Source organism: Bipolaris sorokiniana (genome assembly GCF_000338995.1).
Source record: "Bipolaris sorokiniana ND90Pr unplaced genomic scaffold COCSAscaffold_13, whole genome shotgun sequence".
In the NCBI taxonomy this organism is placed as follows: Eukaryota; Fungi; Ascomycota; class Dothideomycetes; order Pleosporales; family Pleosporaceae; genus Bipolaris; species Bipolaris sorokiniana.
The window spans coordinates 930,053-946,190 of record NW_006911907.1 but is presented as its reverse complement, the minus strand read 5'-3'; the positions used below and the strand labels follow the sequence as shown (position 1 = coordinate 946,190).

General features: G+C 52.6%; 8 protein-coding genes and 1 non-coding gene across 9 annotated transcripts; 3 read left to right on the top strand and 6 right to left on the bottom strand.

The window, feature by feature from the left end:
- Window positions 1–1,063: 1,063 nt before the first annotated feature.
- COCSADRAFT_174418 (uncharacterized protein) lies at window positions 1,064–3,562 on the top strand (the record flags this gene model as incomplete). Its single annotated transcript, XM_007705232.1, has 3 exons — window positions 1,064–1,494; window positions 1,592–1,718; window positions 1,787–3,562. The coding sequence occupies 3 exons, from the start codon at window positions 1,064–1,066 to the stop codon at window positions 3,560–3,562; spliced, it is 2,334 nt and encodes a 777-aa protein (XP_007703422.1).
- Window positions 3,563–4,676: 1,114 nt separating this feature from the next.
- COCSADRAFT_163478 (uncharacterized protein) lies at window positions 4,677–6,471 on the top strand (the record flags this gene model as incomplete). Its single annotated transcript, XM_007705231.1, has 2 exons — window positions 4,677–4,704; window positions 4,796–6,471. 2 exons carry the CDS (start codon window positions 4,677–4,679, stop codon window positions 6,469–6,471), a joined length of 1,704 nt encoding a protein of 567 aa, XP_007703421.1.
- Window positions 6,472–6,884: 413 nt separating this feature from the next.
- On the bottom strand, window positions 6,885–8,271 carry COCSADRAFT_174416 (uncharacterized protein; the record flags this gene model as incomplete). Its single annotated transcript, XM_007705230.1, has 3 exons — window positions 6,885–7,749; window positions 7,800–8,112; window positions 8,193–8,271. The coding sequence occupies 3 exons, from the start codon at window positions 8,269–8,271 to the stop codon at window positions 6,885–6,887; spliced, it is 1,257 nt and encodes a 418-aa protein (XP_007703420.1).
- Window positions 8,272–8,871: 600 nt separating this feature from the next.
- Window positions 8,872–9,743, bottom strand: COCSADRAFT_124520 (uncharacterized protein). The gene is made up of 2 exons (XM_007705229.1): window positions 9,085–9,743; window positions 8,872–9,033 (listed from the first exon to the last, which is right to left on the bottom strand). Exons 1-2 carry the CDS (start codon window positions 9,671–9,673, stop codon window positions 8,993–8,995), a joined length of 630 nt encoding a protein of 209 aa, XP_007703419.1. The 5' UTR covers window positions 9,674–9,743; the 3' UTR covers window positions 8,872–8,992.
- Window positions 9,744–10,304: 561 nt separating this feature from the next.
- On the bottom strand, window positions 10,305–10,877 carry COCSADRAFT_192878 (uncharacterized protein; the record flags this gene model as incomplete). The annotated part of the gene is made up of 1 exon (XM_007705228.1): window positions 10,305–10,877. The coding sequence occupies exon 1, from the start codon at window positions 10,842–10,844 to the stop codon at window positions 10,305–10,307; it is 540 nt and encodes a 179-aa protein (XP_007703418.1). The 5' UTR covers window positions 10,845–10,877.
- A 158-nt stretch (window positions 10,878–11,035) lies between these two features.
- COCSADRAFT_239215 (uncharacterized protein) lies at window positions 11,036–11,963 on the bottom strand. The gene has a single exon (XM_007705227.1). It carries the CDS (start codon window positions 11,782–11,784, stop codon window positions 11,227–11,229), a length of 558 nt encoding a protein of 185 aa, XP_007703417.1. The 5' UTR covers window positions 11,785–11,963; the 3' UTR covers window positions 11,036–11,226.
- On the bottom strand, window positions 11,964–13,289 carry COCSADRAFT_239214 (uncharacterized protein). Its single transcript, XM_007705226.1, has one exon. It carries the CDS (start codon window positions 13,022–13,024, stop codon window positions 12,143–12,145), a length of 882 nt encoding a protein of 293 aa, XP_007703416.1. The 5' UTR covers window positions 13,025–13,289; the 3' UTR covers window positions 11,964–12,142.
- A 24-nt stretch (window positions 13,290–13,313) lies between these two features.
- Window positions 13,314–13,400, top strand: COCSADRAFT_t72. The gene has a single exon. It is a non-coding gene; the product is annotated as a tRNA-Phe (tRNA).
- Window positions 13,401–13,848: 448 nt separating this feature from the next.
- Window positions 13,849–15,104, bottom strand: COCSADRAFT_98236 (uncharacterized protein; the record flags this gene model as incomplete). Its single annotated transcript, XM_007705225.1, has 2 exons — window positions 13,849–14,548; window positions 14,605–15,104. 2 exons carry the CDS (start codon window positions 15,102–15,104, stop codon window positions 13,849–13,851), a joined length of 1,200 nt encoding a protein of 399 aa, XP_007703415.1.
- Window positions 15,105–16,138: the final 1,034 nt, after the last annotated feature.

The following is a 16,138-nucleotide window of genomic DNA, read 5'->3' as shown; positions in this document are numbered from 1 at the left end:
GTCGAGGGACGAGCGCGTCATAGATGCAAGGTGTAATTGTAACTCCTGACCACGACGCCAATAAGGACCATGTTGAGCTATGCGCAAAACGTCGTAGTGTCGCTTGTTCGCTGATAGCACATGGCGGCTAGTGCTTGGTTTGAGTAAAGAGGGTCGGATATTTTGGCCTAGGCGAGTAAGAGTTTTTTGCTGCTAGCGACCAATGGGCGTGGTTACGGCCGCTGTATTGGGGCTGTACTGGATTGGGTACACGGCAATGGGACAAGTAATAAGTACAGATGACTAGCATAAGGCAGCGAGTGACAATGAAGCCCATAGTGCAAGCGTCGTACTATTGCTATGAACGAGCAAGGGCGGGCGGGCCTCGTTCGCTTGGACGAATGAGGGCCGGGCGGTACTATCATTTACACCTGATGGGGAATTATTGGCATGCGAGTCATTAACGGACGCGTATTAACCTATGCACATGTTTTTTGATGCCGCCCCTGCCACCTTATGGTCTCGCTACTGGACACGCTCCTCTTTTCTGCCTATCTTTTCGACGCTGCATACCCTCTGTCGCTTTTCTTACACGTCACCCGCCATCAATCATCATCAATCATCCATCATCGTCGTCATCCTGTCATCCTGTCACCCATCCACTAACCACCAACTGCCCCAGCAAGTCCGCTTAGTTGCTTGTAACCCTGGCGCCAGCGTCTACAGGGGTCTGGGCCTATCTTCTTTGTTTGCTGAGGTAGCACGATCGGCATCCGACGCTGAACAAAGTTTTTTGGAAGAGGCAACTGGCAATAAAAAAAAACTTTGTTCCAAGACGGCCTAGTGGAACGTACTCCTTTTACCATTGCCCGGCACATCACACCTCCCCATCTCATCCCACCCCAGTCATCTCATCATCACACACGTTCCGCTGAGTGCTCGTGCGCCCCATCCACTGCCATCTCTAACCGTCTACGTTTCCATCGTTGTTTTCCTACACCCTCTCTCATTGTCCAACCGCCCCCCCCGGCTACTACCAACTACTACCACTACCACCACCATTACCATCGCCCATGCAGCGGCCATGAGTTCAAAGGACAACCTAGCCCTCGACCTTGAGCACGGCGTGCGACGATGGGACCGCGCTCGATGGATCTCCGTCTTCAGCTCGCATAACCCGACTATCCGCGAGGTGACGGAATGCCTCGGCCTCGGCCTGTCCGCATCCTCGTCCACCACCAACCGCGGCATCCCCAAATTCGACAATCCCGACTATCGCAAGCTGTCCAGCGAAGTCACCAAGCTATCCAAGGAATTGCCAAAGGAGCGAGACGCGCTGCTCGATTTTGCCGCGGATCCGCATTCACTCGACCAGGAGCTCGAGGACTTGCTAGCGAGTTACGGACCCGCTATTTGGGGCAGGGATGCGGATCGCAGCTGCTTGCTGACTCCCGATCCAACGAAGAAAACGTACAACAAAGATTTGTTTTACGAAGAGTCCGAGCACAAGGACATGTAAGTTTTGTCCATGCACTTTTGTGTTTTGTGTTTTATGTGGGTGGTGCAGGGGGTGTGGGTACTTGTGGGTGGGCGCGCGCTAAGCTTTTTGCAGTCTTAAGATACACCTGCACCGATGGATAATCATCAAGGCTTGCTACTATATTCGCAACATGAAGCTCAAACGACCGTCGGGCGCAAACGAATATGACCAGATTGCTGACATTGATGGCGAGGGCCTGGTAAGTTGCTCACCGTCATAATAGTGACATTTCCATCTCATCTCATCCGATTATTAATTAAAATGCAGTCGCCGCATAGCACACCGCAGTCGCTTACACCGCCGGACATGGATTCTGTTGCCGGTGCCGACCTTGACGTCAAGCCAGTCAATCTGAAGAAGCGTAAAAGCAATACTCACCTGACCAATTCTGACGATGATGAGATGGACACGACACCTGTCAAGCGGCCATACAGCACTATGCCCATCAGCCGAAAGGGCAGCCCTAGGAAGTCACTCAAATCACTCTATCCTGCTGTGTCGGGCAGTATGGAAAACATGCCACCCATGTCAATCCATGCCCATCGTTTCTCCCCAGCACCAGGAAGCGGCCCTGAAGCTGGCAGGACGCAACTTGCTCCTTTGACAAACAACGATATCAACGGCGTACCGAGGCCATTTTCTGTTTCCCAAAGCCCGACACCCGGCAGCTTCACCGCCGTTAACACTGGAAGCTTTACTGCAGTCAACAACCCATTGGCCGTCAAGGAGCCTCTGAGAGATCCTGTACGCGAAGCCGTACGGGAATCTTCCAAGGAAATGCAGCGGCCCTCTCCTATAGTCGGACATCGTCACAGCAATAGCTACACCAGCCCTTATGAGCCATCGCCGCACACTTCAGCTCCGCCTCGGCCTGCCACGGATCCTCCACGCTCCGTGATGCCTGTGAGTTCCACGTCTGCTCCTAGCAATCATGTTCTTCAGCCGGCGAATACATCTGCACCTACAAATGGAGCAAGCGGACTTCTGAAGAAGGATTCCCCTATCGTTCCGCATGCCCACCATGCTCACATTGCTCCACAGCCACAATCGCAATCACAAAGCCCGCAGCAGCAGCATACACCACAACCCGTCCAACCGCAGCATACCCAGCATGCCCCACTTCCTTCTCATCCACATATTCAAAACCAACAACAGTCGACACCTCGACCATCAAGTCCACCTAATACTTCAACACTTCACTTTGGACGTTCTCTTGTACCTCACCCCCGAAGTAGATCCAGTACACCCCTCGCGCAGGCCGCACCTAATAAGCCACTTACGACATCTAATACACAGCCAACGTCTACGCCCCTTTCGCAAGGTGCAGCCGCTTATGGAATACAATTGGTTCCAATACAGGAACCGCCACTACCCGCTCCAGCCCTAGTCAGCCATCGAGCGCCTCCTAGTCATGCTCACTCAACTCCATCTCATCACGCTTCGCATCAAAGCGTACTGAAAAGCCAGCTTTCAGAACCCGCACATGTTACACAGCCCGCCCCAGCAATTCCCCGGCAAACGGTCCCAACAGCCGATCTCCGCCTCCTGCAATGCGAGGTAACGGCGGGCCTGTTTACATTCTTCTTCCCACGCCCTACAATGCCTCCAGATGAAGCCGCGCTACTTCAACGTCTGCATGCGCTATGGTTTCATGGCGAGTCGCTGTTTCGCAATGAGCTCTCAACCCACTACGACTTGGTCTCCAAGATCTTGACCGCCTGGCTCCACGAACGACAAGCCATTGCCGCATTGCGCCACTCAATGGCTTCGAACCCGGGTGTCTCGCATGTGGGGCTCGTAGACCGCTTATTGGCGATGAACGACCTCCGAGCAATGCGGCTCAAGTGGAAGAACATGAGCCCAATTGACGGCATGAGCCCCGAAGACCTGCTGTGTATGGCATTCAAAGTCATGACCAACACCGAGGGAAGCGAGTACCTGTTCAAGGACGGGCTTGCAAGGCTCGAGCTGAGCGTCTTTGAGTTCCTCCGCAGCGAAGATAGCAAGATTGTCATGCAGAGGCGGGATACGAGAGCTGCTTGAAACAGCAGCGACAGCAATGGCCCATGGGTGGCCTGTCTCAACGACGCTTTTCCTTTTGTTTTCTTTTTTTGCATCTCTCTATCCGTGTTCTGTACGTACGAATGCACTATAGTAGTGTGGGTGGGTGGCTTGTACTGGATTTGCCCATCTTGGCACTTCGTATCTTTTCCTTAGCGACGGCGTTATCTCGACAAGCTCTTTTTTTCTTTCGTCTCATTTCATTTTCTTTTGGACTGGAAAAAGCTTGTTACTTTGCATTTTTTTTTCTTATTTACTTTTTTCTCGCGCGGTATGTTTTACTAGATCGGAAATACGAGATTTGTAATAGGCGGGAATCTAGGGGCCGCAGAAACAAGTGGGAGGTTAGTGTAATGGGCTGTCTTGGCGTGGCACGGTTGATGTGTGTATCTAGGGTATCAGGGAGCAGGTGTTTTACAGGTGTAAAGAGGGTGCCGGAGTTGGTACCGGTAACATGAGGGATATTACTCTAGAAGTAGGGCTTGTATAGCGTGCGTATAAATGGCTAGCCCCCCTGGTAATACATATCTTCTATCACAATAGACCAGCGCCCCCAAGTAATGGCTAGTAAAGGCAACATGGCGTGAGGGTGTGTAAAGTGGGTGTCTAGAACGAGCTGCAGTTCGTCGCCTGATCACCTAGGCGACGTCACGTGCGCTCGCTGAACCCTGCATAGTTCGCATACCACGCAACCACTAGTCCTGACGCGCCCGCTGTTCTCAATCTCAACAACGCCCCCTTCAGGCCCTTGGCCCAAAATGGTACTGATGCGCAGCCTCCGCTGCGGGCGCGCCTTTCCCCGTGGCCGTCCGTAGTGGCTGCTATGTGCGACCGGGTTTCAGATACAGCCTCATGACTTGGGATCGCCTCGCCCACTCATCGGCAAAGCCCACGCACCCTCGCCCGTACTGAATGGGCCCCGTGGGTTCCTCACGCGCGCCTCCCCGCCCCTGCACACCCTTCTTTTGATCAAAGGGCCTGTTGCTATCGCGGCATATGAGTCCCACGATGCACCACTACCATCACTGGTAGCCCGTTGGTGTAGTCAAAGCGTATTCTGCTTTCTAACACCCCCACTACTTCTCCTTAGTCAAGCATGGTGCTGCGACTTTTTATCCCGCCCGGTAAGCCAAGAGCAAACGAGAGAGAGAGAGAGACAGTGTGGAGAATGACCATGGAACTTTTGTCACTGATGAGAAACATGTACACACACAGGGGAAGGCCAACACGGGCTTGTTCCAAAACGACCAGAAGGCATTGGCGCAAACGCAACGCCCCAGACTTGTCTTGTTTCTTCGACGCTGCTGGCCGCAGTGTATACTTCGTTTGCCTCGACATTCAACCAGCGAGTAGTCGGAGTAGCGCCTCAACAAGCAGCACAAACATCTAGGCCCGCCCTGTTTGTACGGTCGTCGGCCAGACTGGGCCTCTGCGTCGGACTAGCTGGAGCGGCCGTGAACTGGTACTACTACTCGGCTTTTGCAAATGTGGTTGTTGCCGACAAGGTGCAAGAGGCTAGCAGGTGGAGACTGTATCAGCGGACCAAGGGGTACACGGTCGACGATGGTGCTTTGGCCGGTGCCGCTATCGGACTATCGGCATCGATACCTATGCTCCTGATGCGCCGCCCTGCTATACCGCGCTGGACGCGGTGCCTGGGCATGGCGAATATCGGCGGCTGTACGGGTGTGGTGGGATCCCATGCCTACCTTCAGTATACGGGTGAGCGACAAAAGGCGTACAGACTTCTTGAAGCACGACGGAAGCGCAGGTCGCTCGAGTTTTGGGCAATCTTCTGGGACAAGGAGCTCATGGCTAAATTGAGTCCTATAATGCAGCAGTACGTGCGGCACAACGGCGTCTGGTATACCCAGCTCTTGCCGGATAATGCCTTTGAACAAACAGAAGACGATCTCGACTCTGTTGATACTACCGCAACTGTTCAAACAACACAACAAGTCGCAAATGTAGAAATACAACAACAACCTGTAGAACAGACTCCAGACCCCCCCTTCTACCTCGAACCCGTCGACTACACAGCCGACCTCGCCCAAATCAACGTCGAAACCACGCTTTCAAGAATCCAAGAAATGCAAGTAGAACGCCAAATCCTCCTCGAAGAAGCTCACTACCTCCTCTCTTTAAATGCCCACCAGCGCTACGAATACTGTCACTTGCACGCCACACTAGATGCCGACGACCGCCTACGACGCCTCCAGGAAATTCATCTCGTAGATGTAGCTCACACCCGCCTGCGCAACGCGGCGGATGCATTGGATATGAAAATCATACACTGGCGCATGTCGCTCCAACATAAAGCCGCGTGGGAAAATTCCCCCTCTTCTTCTTCTTCTTCTTCTTCTTCTTCTTCTTCTTCTTCTCTAGAGGCTGAAAGCTGGCTCCCCGAATCGCATCTAATCGACTACGCCACGTACAGACCCAGCTTCTCCGTCCTGGAAATCGAGAAAATGGCACGCCAGATTGATGCGCAGGTGCAGCGGTTTCAGGAGGGCAGTGTGGATCAGAGGTTTCCCCGAGAGAAGCGTGAGAGGTGGCGCAAGGATGCAGAGGATGGGAGAGTGTTGCTGCGGGCGGCGGATCATATCTTGTTTCGTATGGAGAAGGCGAGTAGTAGAGGTTCTGATGGCGAGGGGGGTTTGCTGCAGAGTGGACGTGGGGAAGTCATGGTAGCAGAAGATGATAATGCTGCTGCTGCTGCTGCTACTCCTTCAGTCGAGGAACTTCATCCTGCAAATGATCCACCCTCTTCGACCGATGATGGCTCAGCCGTAGACGAAATGCGGCTAAGAAAAGACGTAGAACAGTCTCGAGCGGATGCCAAAAAAGCAGTCAAGCCGCGGCGAGATAGTCTGGAGCAGAACAACCCATAAGTTCAATCTACAAGGACCCAAATTGGCTCAGGTCATATTTTCCCATCTGTCGAAACATACACATCTACTTCTCCTGGATACGGTAATCATGAAGGGAACGTAATGGAGTCACTACCAATTGTAATTATAATTGTAACCTTTTCATTATCAAGCTATACTAAGCTACTTAAGACGCCATCATTCCCAATCTTAAAGGAACACAAAAACCATAGACCCTCCATAGCCTGCCATGAGGTCAAAGAGATAATATCGTCATGATGCTAATGTTACAAGGCTTTGTTGCCTACTCCATTCCGTTCTCCTTCCATCCGTACGTAGATCGTAAGGTCGTGAAATAGTACGTAAGGCAGGCGTATCGTTGTCATAATATACCTGAACGCTGCTTGTCGGCTAGGTTGCTAGTAGCGAGTTTCTTACAACTCGTTCTTGGCAGAAGAAGCGCTGGCGGCGGCCTCGTAAGATGCGCTCTTGGTGGACTTGGACGCAGCAGAGGAAGCGCTAGCAGCAGACTTGGAGAGCGAGGAAGAGGATGAAGAGGCGGCCTTAGCAGCAGCACCGCTGAGGGAGCTGGCGCTGGCTCCAGCAGCGTTGGTAGCGGAAGCGGCACTGGCAGCAGCGGCATCAGTAGCAGAAGCAGCGCTAGCTCCGGCAAGACCAATTTGCTGCTTAACCAAGTTGGTGTAGTAAGCAAAGCCATCAGTGGCAGAGGCGTATTCGTTGTTGGCCTTGGAGGTAGCAGCGCCGTAAGCGGAAGCACCAGAGGCAGAAAGAGACTCAGCAGTAGCGGAAGCACTGTCACCGTAGATGCGGGCACGGTGCTTGCGAGCGAGAGCAAGGAGCTCGTTGCGCTTGGAGCCCTGGGGAACCTTGATACCGTTCTTGTCAGCCCACTCCTTGATCTGGCTGTCAGACCAGGAGTCGAGCAGCGCGTCACTGAGGCTCTGCTGAGCAGCGGCAGCGGCAGAAGTGACAGAGGCGTATGCATCCTGGGACTGGAGGCTGGCAAGGCGAGATTGACGGCGGAGGGCAGCAATCATGGAGTCGCGGGTGTTGGGCTGGGGAACAGAGTAGCCACGCTCGTCGAACCAGGCCTTGAGATCGGAGTCAGACCACGAAGCGTAGAGCCAGTCACCGGGGTAGTTTGCAGTCTCCTTGGCCTTCTCAGCGGCTGACTGGTAGTTTTCACGGACAGCAGCGAGAAGAGAGTCACGCTGACGAGGCTGAGGAACGGGGATGCCATGCTTGTCGGCAAAAGCCTTTAGCTGAGAATCAGACCAGCTGTGTGAAGTGTTAGCAATGATAACGAGTGAGCAGTACAGATTACATACGTGTCAAAGATCCAGTCCTTAACATTGCCGTAAGCCTGGTTTGCAGAGTCCTCAGTCTCAGTCCAGTATAGCTTGACCTGCTCAACAAGGCTCTTTGCGTCCTTCTCGGTGCCCTTCTTGGCCTGCTGGCCCTTGAGGCCCAGGTACTTCTGGAGAGTAGGTGCGTCCCAGCTAGTGTAGGGAGAAACAGTCTTGTCGTTCCAGTTGGCCTTGACGGTCGATTGGAGGCTCTTGCGGTCTGAAGGGCTGGGGTGGGGAATGCCGTGATCACTGAGCCAGCGCTCAAGCTCAGTCTCGTGCCATTTGTCGTAGACTGCTCATTCACGTCAGTGTACTGCTAGAGAAGGTGTTTGTCGAAAAGAGAAAAGCGAATGGGCTCTGTACTGTACGCACCAGCACTTCCAAACCAGCTGTTGGCTGATGCCGAAGCAGCAAGCGTCACGACGAGAGTGGATGCAAAAGAGAACCTCATCTTGTCGGGAGGGTGATGTGATGATTATGCTAGTCTCGGGTGATGGAGAAGAGATGAGGGAGGTCGGATATCAAGCAAAGGGCAAGTAAATAGTGTAAGAGGGGATGGTGAGAGGGCTGTTTATGAGGGGAGGCACAGACAATGGGCGGCCACAAGGCGTGCGTGCGAGTGACGTAGGACTTCACGTTGGGAGCTCGGGCAAACAAGATCTCCAGCGCGCCTGCCTCCGCTCTGTTGCATGTGTGGCCAATGGGAAGCCGCGACCAGCAGCCGCCTGGTATGTGTACGCAATTGTGAGAGCGCAATTGTGACGCCGTCTGGGCCCTGTGAACATGTGCAAGCTGCCATCCACACGCCTCCGAGGCATCCCGCGTGTTTTGCTCATCCTTGCGCTTCTTACTTCTCAGGGCTGCAATTCTGACGTCTCTTACCCTGGCCTGGGGCTGGAACGGACGCGGTGGGTCGCCATGGCATTTGGAAATTTCCCATCGATGGTTGCGGGGCTCATGTCGTGAGCGCGTTCAGCCCTTGACGTCATCACCCAAACATGCACAAAACTTATGAAGCACAATGATGCTGGCAAGCCTCAAAGACAAAGGTCGCCCATGCATGCTTAAACAAATGCGCAATTGTACCATTTTTTTTAATTGCGTATTACGCAACATTCTTGACCATTCGAGTCGTAGCTAATCATACATCTCTCCCATCACTCAGCTTGTCTTTACCCCCGGACGCCTTCCGAATCGCCGCGTCCACCTTCACCTGTATAGTTGTTAGCAATGCATTCGATACAAGGAGAGATAAGAGACGTGCCTTTCCAGAAGCTAACAGGCACCTTGTCCTTTTTGGCCTCCTCGTTGCTGACCCGCTCATGCGCCTGCTCCGCCCGGTTACTCATGTCCTCGTTGTGCTTCCTGACCTCCTCGCTCTCATTTCCAGCCGCAGGAGGATTTTCGTTTAGTATCTTGGGTTTCGCACCTTTGACTTCGCTGGCGTCGGGTTCGTTTTGCTGACCCTGCTTAACGGCTGGCTCCTTGCTGTCCTGCATCCTGCGTGACCATGTCGAGAACTTGCGCTGGCCTGAAGATCCATTGCTCGACGATGGAGCTGGAGATTGTGAGGTAGGCTGGGGAGAGTCGTTTTGGCCCGCATTGCTGTCCTTGTTTGGCGACGACGAAGACTTGCCTTTGGCAACACTTGGAGGCTCAGGGCCAGGGTGCTCAAGGTTCTCGCTGGGATTCTCGCCCTGCTTCTGAGGTGCTTCTCCAACTGGGTTTCCCTGACCAGAGCCGTAGTCTTGAGTTGCAAAGCGGACCTGTACGCGAGCTCGAGGAGCTGCGGAGAGCGCTGCAGGACGCAGTGCTGCCGAACGCAGCATTGACATGGGGCGGAAGTAACTCATGATTGTGGTGTTTGTGAAACTGCAATTAACAATGAATTTGCGTGTATATGGTAGGAAAGGTGACTGTGAGGTTGGTAGGTCTGGAATGATAGTCGTCCTAGCTCTCCTTTTGACGTCATGGTTGTCTAAGATCCGCATTCTTGCCTACATGCAGCACGTCACACCAATGCACGCTCGCAAAGCTGCATTGGCAATTGCTTTTGGTCTGAAGGATTCGGCTAAACACAATTGGTGGATGCACTGCTGTCATGCGCTTACATTATTCTGTTATGCACTCCTCCATATATTCCCTGCCAAAGACCACATCACCAAAATCTAGACAATGGCAGAAATCAAGTCTCAGGAAGAAGAATAGTTTCATATTCGAACATCCTTTACTAAAATCATGTTATCTAAAAATGAAGTTACCAATCCTATGTCATGCCATTGAGTCTAAACCCCGTCCATGCAACACCCAAACGTATTAATCTAAAACCAAGTACCTCTGCACCACCCAACCACCTCTATCCTACAAATCAAAATCTTATACAAGAATCATAAAACCCCATAAAAACCATAAAACTCCCTTTTTAACATACACACGCCACCATATCTCCACCATTCCCCCGCCTCCTACTAATCCGTCCTCTTCTTAACCCCCCACCTCCCACCCCCCGCACCTCTCCCACTCCCTCCCAAAAACCCCCCTAACCCACCTCTCCCTCCGTTTCCAAATCTCCCACCCCTCCCTCTCCCACCGCTCCGTCGGCGTCTCGGACCACTTCCTCATCTCCTCCGCCTGACGCTCCCAAACCTCCGCTTCTGCATCCGTCACATCCCTCCCCCTGCGATAGATCTGCTTTAGGATATCGCAGTAGGTTTCGAAGTCGGCTTGTATGGCGTCTAAGTTGGAAGCGGGGAGGTCGGAGGCGCTGAAACCGGTAGAGGAAGGGGAGCGGAGGAGGGGGCAGGTGGGACCGCAGGACCCGGGGGCGGTGGTGGTGGAGGAGGAGGAGGAGGAAGAGGAAGAGGAGGGGGGGTGGGAGCAGGATAGGCAATAGTAACTATTGTTTTGGATGAGGTTTTGCAGGTGGAGGCGGGCGTTTAGGGAGGATTTTATGGTAAGGAGGTTGTGGAAGAGGGTTTGGATTCGGTGGTACATTGCTCTATCGGCAATTAGGTCTCGTGGCATTTTTGGGGGATGTTGCTTGAGATTGATTTGGTGGGTTTTTCTTCTTCTGTGGAATAGAAAGGAGAAAGTGAGGGTGGGGTTTAAGGGATGATTAGGGATGGTTGCACGTGTGTTGTAAAGATGCAGTGAGAAGAGATAGTGTAGTGAACAATGGTATGATTTTTCTATACAGTGACTATGAGATGAGGGAAGAATGTGGAAAGCAAACACTATGCTATGGATGGGAGGTCGTAAGCTAGAAATAGGTCTAAGAAGAATGGAGTTGAAATCAAGGTAAGACAGACGCTCATACAATCATAACTGCATCCCAATCATCAGTTCACCTTGATCGACATCTCAACCCTCTCGTCTTCTCCTAAGGACTACTCTATTCCTTACTTTTCTACTCGTAAACCTCGTCAGATGACTCATTCAGGTGCTCTACAAACCGTGAAGAGCGACCAACAGTCACCAGCATACTACGAGGCGTCCTCAGAACTACCGTATAAGTCTCGAAGAGCTCCACCCTACGAAGAACCGATGAGCGGGCACCTTCCGGAACCTGGCTACGTGTATAGTCTCCCGTAGTTGCTAGGCCAGTAAAGTCAGAGGACGGCTGATCAGAAATCTGTCCAAAGCTAAGGCGGCGTGCAGAAGGTATATCTTCATCCTGACCGTCTACCGAAGCATCATCTGAGTTCAAAGTGGAAAAAGACGTTTTAGAAGCATGGCTATCGTGTCTCTTCCTCATGCTAGGCCTTTTGATAGCACCGCGGCGGACTAAACCACCTGGGTTGCCTTCTTGGAGCACGCTTTCAATGGAGGGAAATTGTGGCTTGGCCAAATTGCCTTTAATTTGTGTGTCCTCCGGGTATGTGTCTGAATGCACCAGAAATTCCGACGTATGAGTCACGGGGCGTCCGCACTGATCCTGCGCAAGCTGGCTGCTTTGGGTATCCATGTTGTATTCTCTGTTCGGTTTTTTGAAATGTTCACAGTGCTTCTGTTCTTTGTGTTTGCTTTGTTGTGGTCTTCATTTCGATTCAAAGGAGATTTCCTTTAATAGCAAATATCCAAGACGTAACAACATGTATTGTGCGACAAATGTCATTGAACCCTATACACTGTTTGTGCAAGCAAGACATTATGAGACCGTAGAGCTCCAGGGAACTGTGCGGTAACACTACTATCCGTGTGAAAATCCTGTCAGGTGCCATGTATTTCGAAGGTCGGGGGAAAGATTGCGATTGTTGCTGTGCGACTGCCCAGATCCAACCAGTGAGATTTCCGACTCTTCTATCGTCTTTAGAGCGCTCACCTTAACTCTCTACCTCTTGTCTCCTCTCCATCTCTCTCTTTAAGCCCTCCACATTCATAGGAACCTTACTTCCATCCCACTTCTTCTTTTCTTCCTGTGCAAAGCCCTCCAAACTCAGCATACCCACACATAAAAACCCGAGCACCTCTCTGTCTGTATCGAACACTTCCCACCACTCACACTCTGGCATCTTGATTCCTGTCTCTCTTGCAGCCAGATAAATCGCTGCCGTAGCCAGCGCTGGCGGCTGGTGCGTCAAATACAGGCATTGTGGGCTCAGCAGAGCAGTATTGAGGTGTGCGATTGCGCGTTTGGCGAGCTCTGACGCGCGAGGATGCGCAAAGGTGTCGAGGGCTTGTAGGTATGTTATGCAGAGTGTGTAGGGGAGCTGGACCTGCACATTGAAGCCAAGGGTGCGCAGGATGCGTTGTTCGATGGAGAAGAGGGATGTGCGACGGCGCTCGTACGTGCCTTCTGTGACAAAATACTCCAGCGGATCTTGTTTCTGGTGGAGTTGCTCTAAGTCGAAGAAAGTCGTGGGAAGCGAGTCGAGGTATGCGTATACATTCACCAGACTCCGTGCTGATTTGGGGTATGCAGACAGCTTGGTAGTCAGGTAAAGAGAAGCTGCTGAGACTTGCTCTGAGCCAAACTCCGCAAGACTTCCACCTTCTGGCCCGAGCCAGAATCGCATAAACACCACAATCGCTTGCGCAATGACTTCTTGCGGTAGTCTCAACAGTATTCCCGCGGCTTGTGTAAGCCTTGCGCCGGCGAAGCGTATCGAGTCTTCGAGATCGGGTGGGATGCCATCGAGTTGTGAGCCGGAGGTCTCGAGCTGGGTTACAGTAGCCAATGGGTTCGCAAGAGGCGAGGGTTGCATTATGTAGGAGTTGGCGTAAGCTTGTTTCCCTCGTGGTAAGCTGTTGCAGTTAGAGGTATTGGGTGTGGAGCTATTGAGCTATCGGACCTCCGGTGAGTGAGCCTCGATGCGCTAGGCTTCATCCTATCTAGTCGACGTGGTTCACCCCACACAACCTCGTATGATGGAACGATGCATCGAGATGTTTAGAAGATGTAAGAGATCTCGCACGATCTCGCAGCTGACGGGAGACAGTGTGCTATATGTGATACATATATGTATAAATTTGACAACCAACCAATAAAAAGCCGTCTCCTTAGCTCAATTGGGAGAGCGCCAGACTGAAGTCTTCGGTCATTAAATCTGGAGGTATCGTGTTCGATCCACGAAGGGGACAACGTGCTTGAGCTTGCTCAAGATTCTTCGAACTATTCTTTTTGTCATCCTAGCAATCATATAGGGCTGACAGCCAAGACGTTATCTTTTTGCTTATCGTCGGTGCTTATCGGTTGTTGGGCAGCAATGTCTGGTTCATTTTTTATTCGCTCATATGCTAGCCAGATCACGTCTTAATACGCCGAGTATGGTTATAAATTCCGAGCAAGTAGTTAGAAAAGATAAAATTGAATATTCTTTTGGAGCAATCTCTAAAAGTTCCAATAAAAGTACGTAGCTAATATGCATTATTAACGAAGACATAAGTGGGTATCTTGCCGGCTAAATGCGATCCAAAACCTCTACAACAATAATTGTACATGCAAAATCCCACCCGTGCGAAAATAAAAACCGATGACAAACCAGAAATCATAAATCCAAACGCCGTAAGTGTACAACCATTTTTCCTTTTAATCAATACCAATCATGGTGCCATCGCACCTCCAGTCATCGACCTCGACATTTTCCGCGGCGGTGACGGTTGCCTCGGGGTCGATCTGGACATGGCTGAGCCATGTTCCTACGCGGTTTGCACCGACTTTCTTTCCATCTTTTGAGAGTCCAGCCATTACTGAAGAAGTGACAACGGCGGGGGGAGCAGAGCGTGAGGGGGTAGGTGCCGAGACGCGGCGGGTGCTAGAGAAAATCGAACTTCTAGGGGTCGATTGGCGGGGAGTAGATAGGCGAGCAGCGGTGCGGACAGCAGAGTTGGGCACGGAGCGAATGGCGTAGGAATCGTTCATGTGGTGGCCGCCAGCGTTACCAACACCATAAACCTGAACCTCGGGTTCCGTGCGTCGTGCCGATGATACGGTCGGGGTAGGGAGATGAAGCGAGTTGCGAAGCTGTCCGGATAGAACTCGTTCTGCACGGTCGTAGTCGCGTTCTCGTTCGGGGCGCTCACGGGGACGGATGCTTGGGCGGCGTGCTAGTGGTGGGGTGGCTTCGGCGATTTCAATAACCTCAACGTCAGGGTAACGGGGGTTTGCGTATGGCACGCGCATATCATTCAGGCGATCGTCGTCCGGGATGTGTTGGTAGTTGAACCAAGGGCAGTTGCAGGTCTTCCATGGAGCAGCACAGACCATGCAGAATTGAGCAGTGCAGCGACTGTTGAATGGTTAGATGTTTGTTGTTGTGAAGAGGGATGGATGCTTTGGACTTACCAGGTCATGTGATTGCAACCTTCCTTGAGCTCTACTACAGCCTTGCAGCTGTAGCATCGTTGCCAGCCCTGCTCCTTGGCCATCTCAACCAGACGATTAGTCTCTTCGTCCTTGGGGCATTCGCGCTTGGTGTGGAATTTGCTGTTGCATAGTATGCAGACCTTGGTGTTGCATGAACTGCATCGTGCATACTTGCGACCGTATGTTGGATCCATCTTGACCTTGGATGGCTTGATCCATTGGCCACATCCCTTTGTGGGGCAGTACAGGCGGTTGCTGGTGGTGTACTCTTGGAACTTTTTGTTCCACAGTACCTTGAACTTGTCGTCAAATAGTCGGTCGGCGTACTTCAAGGGAATGTGCTCTGATGTGCAGCATCGTGGCGGCATGTGCTGGGGATCCTTGACAGAGAGGGTGAATTGTCGCTTCAGGCAGGAATAGCACATGCGGTGCCCACAAGCAAGCTTGACAGTCTTGTGGACAGGAATGTCATCGTTCATGCATACCAAGCAGTCGGCTCTGAGAGGCAAGTTAGTACATTGGAAGCGCGTTAAATGGTATTGACGACTAACCGTTGGACATCTCGGGCTTCGCGGTGGTCACGGTGTTCTTTGTGCGCCGATGTGGACGTGTTGCGCGACAGTGAGGGCTTGAAGAAGCTTGACAGGATTCCCCCGGTACTGCGACGGGCAGCCTCCTTGACAGACTGCGTCCTGGTAAGCGGTGTGGGTGGAGCAGGCGACTTTGCAGTGCTTGTGCGTCGCACAGACGGCCTTGCTGGTGTAGTAGGTGCTTTTGGTTCACGAACAGAGGCGCTCCTGCTTTCTCATTAGTGGGAGCTACGTGTACAAGTGGGGACAGATCCTGACCTGGACAAATTTGGGACCTCAGCCCTGCGGACGGACGCGGATCCAGAACCGGACACGGGCGTGTAAGCTGTTCTGTTCGAAGACCCTCCCTCTTCACTTCTTTTGCGGACAGACGGGCGTCGCACCGTGACCTCCTCGACGTGGCCCATCGACTTTGGGCGGCCAAAGACAAAGTCCTCGTCCTCGGGGATAACATTTCTCTTTTTCGACGACCGCCGCGTCGTGTCCCGGCGGACCTCTTTACTGCTGCGCGACTTGTCTTTGACAGGCTCTCTCCTGCTGTCGTGAGAGGCACGATCCCGCTCTCGCTCCCGGTCGCGGCGGCGCTCTGTCTCGTTGCGCGTGTAGTACGACTCTCTCCGGGCTCTCAATTCCTCAATGTCGACGTCTGCCTGCCTCCGGGCCTCTTCAGCGCGGCGGCGCTCTCTCCTCTCTCTGTCGCGGGCAGACATGGGTGGCTCGTCGTCGTGTTTTGCGTCTTTTTGTCGGCGGCGATGCTTGCGGTCTCGGTCGTCCAAATATTCGCCATCGTCGCGGTATCGTGTGCTTCGCTCATCGCGAAGCCTGGCCATTCCCATTCCCATGGACCTGGAGGCAACTATGCCACTTGCCAACTGCCAGCCTCGCAGGTCACAGGCTCTTGCACGCTTTGGCAGGCTCTGTTG